General features: G+C 47.4%; 1 protein-coding gene across 1 annotated transcript; it reads left to right on the forward strand.

The window, feature by feature from the left end:
* The first annotated feature begins 1,407 nt into the window (after positions 1-1,407).
* On the forward strand, positions 1,408-5,592 carry paqr9 (progestin and adipoQ receptor family member 9). The gene has a single exon (XM_071334077.1). The coding sequence runs from the start codon at positions 2,919-2,921 to the stop codon at positions 4,209-4,211; it is 1,293 nt and encodes a 430-aa protein (XP_071190178.1). The 5' UTR covers positions 1,408-2,918; the 3' UTR covers positions 4,212-5,592.

The raw sequence follows: 5,592 nt of genomic DNA on the forward strand, positions 1-5,592 counted from the left end.
CCCATATGCCCCCTACCTATCCACCCATATGCCCCCTCCCTATCCACCCATATGCTCCCTCCCTATCCACCCATATGCCCCCTCCCTATCCACCTATATGCTCCCTCCCTATCCACCCATATGCTCCCTCCCTATCCACCCATATGCTCCCTCCCTATCCACCCATATGCTCCCTCCCTATCCACCCATATGCTCCCTCCCTATCCACCCATATGCTCCCTCCCTATCCACCCATATGCTCCCTCCCTATCCACCCATATGTCCCCTCCCTATCCACCCATATGCTCCCTCCCTATCCACCCATATGCCCCCTCCCTATCCACCCATATGCTCCCTCCCTATCCACCCATATGCTCCCTCCCTATCCACCCATATGCTCCCTCCCTATCCACCCATATGTCCCCTCCCTATCCACCCATATGCTCCCTCCCTATCCATAACCGCTTGGCCCATCCCATCAGCCCCCAACAGAACTTTGGGGACAACTGATTCCTGATCAGTTAATTAACTCTAAATCACGTGCTCGTAAATCAATGGCCTCTTGTGTGCCTCCAAATGATTCTAGTTCAGTTTGTTTAGTTCCTCACAGTTCTATCCAAGTTAACCTCAGACAGAGGCTGTTGCGTAGGCTATATGTGATAATGTGAAATGTCACAGCACGTTCTGAACTGCTCTGAAAACAAAGAACTAAATCGTCCACATGGCTGGCTGCCACTTTGAAATGATCAGGAGGATTGACCATTATTATATTTATTTATATGGCACACTGTCCGACATATAGGGGGGATGGGTGGGTAGGGGGCTATGGGGTCCTCAGCTAGTGGAGGTGGGTAGGGGGCTATGGAGTTGCATTATCTCCAAGAGGTCACTCACTTGTCTTGTTCCATTAGAGAATTACTTATAAGTTGAAACCATGTAATGTCTAATTGAATTACTTTGTTAGTGAGAACTTTTCATTTGATTTTTCTCCAATAGTGTTTTCTGGATTATATTGTTGCAATGCATTCTGGTTTTTCGCTGTTTACAGTGTGGGGCTAAAAAAAACACTTCACTTCAACCAGTAAAATTCCTCTTTGGCTACAGCCTATGTCAATGAGCGTTAGCATTCTAGCTAACAACTGCTGCATGCAAAATAGTTATTTTGCAAAGATCACAACCAAATATAATCATAGCGACTGTTCAAGCAAGAATCAAAACATAATTGTAAGGTATGAGAATCCCCAAAATATATTTTGTTTAGAAGTAATAAAAACGTAAATGTAGGCTTTGTTGAATGTGCGCAGATGGTGATGGCTTTCTGACTGCAGCCAAGAGTCGCGCGCGCAACGGTGAGTGACGTCATTGTGTCGTGTACTGGAAAGGAGTCTATTTCATTTGAATGACGTCAGAGCTTTTATTTATAGTTTAAAAAAAACATGCAAACGCTTTTTGTTGTCGGCTGCCTGGCTGATGTAGCCTAGTGCGTGTCACTGAACAACTGTGTAGCGCAGAGAAAGGGAGAGAGAGAGAGAGAGGCTATTCACCTCCAACCGGCACCAGCACAATGCATTATCTAAGCAGGTTGTACGGCGCATTCTAAACAGATAGCGGCACAGACTGTTCTGAGTCTACAACCACGGAGAAACAAACATCACAACAACCGGACCGTCTTGAGTAACGGAAGGGGAAGGTAGCCTTTTTAGCAGCCTACCGCTACGCATGTTGACGCTATACTCTGTAACAACCCCCCTGTTTTCTCTCGCTCTGTCCGTCTTTATCAAGGACTGCGAAGGACGAACGGGAAAGTAAAAAAAAGTATTCGTTGAGATAGTCACATGACCTACAGAATTTACAAGCTGTCAGTACCGGCTCACGGAATGGAAAAGCTTTCCGGCCGGCGTCGCAGCTACTTGAAAATAATTGGGTAATAACGGAAGATCTTCATACTGGAAAACAAAAACAAATGGCAGAATAGATGAACACGAATTTACACGAACACGGCTCCGTTCATGTGTGAACTATTTTCCCATTAGGTAAGAAAAACCTGAATATTTGAACGGACGTGAGTGACCTTGTTTCAAGGGCTAGAGTTACTGCAACATCCTGTTTCTCTCTACATTCTCCGGGGGATTTATTTGGCACCAATCGGCGACTTTGATGAATTAAACCGGGACGAGAATTCTGGACTAAAGACCGTGAATAATAAATAGTGCGCTCAACCGTGCGAAGTTCCTCTGATAGCCCCGCCTACCCCAGCATGACCCACATTACCTAGTTCGGGGGGATGACATTTCGAGTACGGGTACCTGTCTTTTGGCTTTGACAGACAACAATTGACGTTCAACTCCATTGAACCTTGAAGGACGTGAAGTGAGACGTATTTTTTTTTCTTCATTCTGTACCTTTCACTCAGTTTGCCATTGAATAACGGAAACGATGCGTTATTATAAAGGCTGCGTACATGTGTATTAGGCAATGATAGCCTATATCAAGGTCTTGATTGCTGGATGTGTCTAAATCTTTTGGACTTACCTGGGGGTCAAGAAACAACTGAGAGGAGACATAATTATCATGAACGTTTCCCTCTGAAGCACTGGATTAAGGGAATTTCCTGTATAACACCTGTCTTTTTTTTAAATTTACATGCGGGAAGAATAATTCTACTGACTCAGGGAATTTCATGCTCATGAAAACCATTTTCATTAATGGTGCTATAAGGATTACACTTTATGAAACTTGCATTTGGTTTTGATACTGTAATTGAGATCAAAGGTTTGCATGAGAAGGGAATTTTTGACAATGAAAAAGGGAGAAAAAAATTGACAGGAAATCATCGGGGATTATGACATCAGATGCTGTCTGTCAATAATGAAGAGGACCATGCTGTGATTGACAGCTAGATCAATAAAAGCCAGCCAAGAGGATCCGAGGGCATTTTTATGGCAATGACGACAAAAGAACAAGTGCTTTTAAGGACAGAGCAAGTAGAGCGTGTTCAACCCCTCAACAGAGATTTATTGAAGCCAACCAATCATCAAACAGTCCGTCCTTCTCCTCATCCAATCATGTTCTTGAATTGCGGCCAATTGCTGCCACCCCTGCTGCGGCACGCGGATGTCCCAGCCCGCATCACGGAGAGCTTCATCCTGTCCGGTTACCGCTTCCCCAACTACAGCCTCGCCCAATGCCTGCTCTCGGCCTTCCGGCCCACCAATGAGACCGGCAACTTCTGGACCCATTTCCTGCCAGTCTTCATCTTTGCCTTCTACTTCCTGGAGCCGTTCGGTTTGGAGGGCGCTCCGCCCACCGGCGACCCTTTCTTCTACCCGCTGTGGAACTACTTCACGGGGGTGTTGTGCCTGTTGATGGCTAGCAGTATGGCTCACCTCCTCAACTCCATGTCTCTGGTCATAAGGGAGGTGTGCTTTTTCGTGGATTATGGAACCATCAGTGCTTACACCGTCGGGTCTTCTTTGGCCTACTACTACTATATCCACCCCAGGGCGGGGATCCTGGAATTGGGGATTGGGAGACACAACAACACCCACCAGGACACTTCTTCGTCATCGTCATCATCGTTGTCCTCGGCCATGCCAGAGTTCAGCGTGTTTTTCGAGACCTTATACATCCCCAGCTCCTGCCTGGTGGCCATCATCTGTGTCTTGGCCTGCTGCAACACCCGCCAGCGCTGGAGGACCTACCGCTATATCATACGTACCCTGGTATTCCTCCTGCCCTTCCTCGTGGCCTCCACACCCATCTTCTACCGCCTCCTCCACTCCTCCCCCTACCTCCCAACCTCCTCCTCCTTCTCCTCCTCCGCCTCCATGGCTCAGTTCTTCTGTCGACACTGCTTCTGGCTGGTGGTGTCAGCCCTGTTCAACATTAGCAAGATCCCTGAGCGATTGTCACCCGGTAGGTTTGATATCTGGGGTCATAGTCACCAGTGGTTCCACGTCTGCACCTTCCTGTCCATCCTCGATGAACTTCATATGATCAATGGGGAGGTGAGGGCTATACTCCTTCACCCAGTCCTGGTGGTCCCCCCAGCCACCCCTCCACACCTCCCCGGCCCCACCTTAGCCTCCACCTACGGGGTGATGCTGGTCCTCCAGGCCTCCATCGCCTCCATCATCGCCTGGTTCTCCTGGTGCGCCAACAGCATCTACAAACACCAGGGAGACCAGTTGGAGAAAGAGTTCCTCACTAAAAGACATCTGAAGTGTCACTGATATTGGGGTCTGATTTGATGAAGACCTCTGACTTTAATTTCAAGACGAAGGCCAGTCATTTAGTAGATTTATTGACTTCATGTATTTCATCACTTGAACAATGCAGCACATATCGTTTATGGAGGTTCGAGAGGTTACCACTCACGTAATATAAAAAAAAGTAGCATGTTGTTTTCATGTATTGTTTTCATTTGTAGTCACTCTGTAACATTCACTAGTTCTGTAGCCTACTTTGTATTTACCTTCACCCAGTGGTTTCCCCCTTTCCCTTGTCCTTGGACTATGTGGGTAACTTTACCTTTGAAAGGGTAAGTGGCGGTCAGCTAATATTCAAGGGTTTTTGTTTTTAAAGTTCACCATGGGGGTGCAATTTGGTCCACTGGATTAGGAACAGTATTTTGTGGGGTTGGAACACCTTGGCGGTTCAGTTATGTCCCCCGGGGTTCAGTCATGTCCCCCGGGGTTCAGTCATGTCCCCTGGGGTTCAGTCATGTCCCCTGGGGTTCAGTCATGGCCCCTGGGGTTCAGTCATGTCCCCCGAGGTTCAGTCATGTCCCCCGAGGTTCAGTCATGTCCCCCAAGGTTCAGTCATGTCCCCCGAGGTTCAGTCATGTCCCCCGGGGTTCAGTCATGTCCCCCGGGATTCAGTCATGTCCCCTGGGGTTCAGTCATGTCCCCTGGGGTTCAGTCATGTCCTCTGGGGTTCAGTCATGTCCCCCGGGATTCAGTCATGTCCCCCGGGGTTCAGTCATGTCCCCCGGGGTTCAGTCATGTCCCCCGGGGTTCAGTCATGTCCCCCGGGGTTCAGTCATGTCCCCCGGGGTTCAGTTATTTCCCCCTGGGGTTCAGTCATGTCCCCTGGGATTCAGTCATGTCCCCTGGGTTCCAGGACTCACATTCTGTTCTAGAACAAGATGATAATTCTATTCCTTAAGGGGGTTTTAAGGTAGAGGACATTGGAAAGGTGTTGTTACCCTCTGAGGACTAAGATACATAGGATCAACATGTTAGCAATGCCCTTTAAATGTCACAGTGAGAATTAACGAAGCGTTTGCTGCCATGCTGTCTTTTAACGCTTCCTCGATTAGTCTCCTTCAACCTTCCTCCACTTCCCCTACCGTCTCTGACTGATAATACCTCTTCATATCTCTCTCTCTCTCTTTATCTTTCTCTCTTTATCTCTCTCTCTCACTCGATTAGTCTCCTTCAACCTTCCTCCACTTCCCCTACCATCTCTAACTGATAATACCTCTTCATATCTTTCTCTCTCTCTCTCTTTATCTCACTCACTCACTCTCTCTCTCTATTTATCTCACTCTCAAATTCTCTCTCTATATATATATACACTGCTCAAAAAAATAAAGGGAACACTTAAACAACA

This window comes from Salvelinus alpinus, chromosome 11 (assembly GCF_045679555.1).
Source record: "Salvelinus alpinus chromosome 11, SLU_Salpinus.1, whole genome shotgun sequence".
In the NCBI taxonomy this organism is placed as follows: Eukaryota; Metazoa; Chordata; class Actinopteri; order Salmoniformes; family Salmonidae; genus Salvelinus; species Salvelinus alpinus.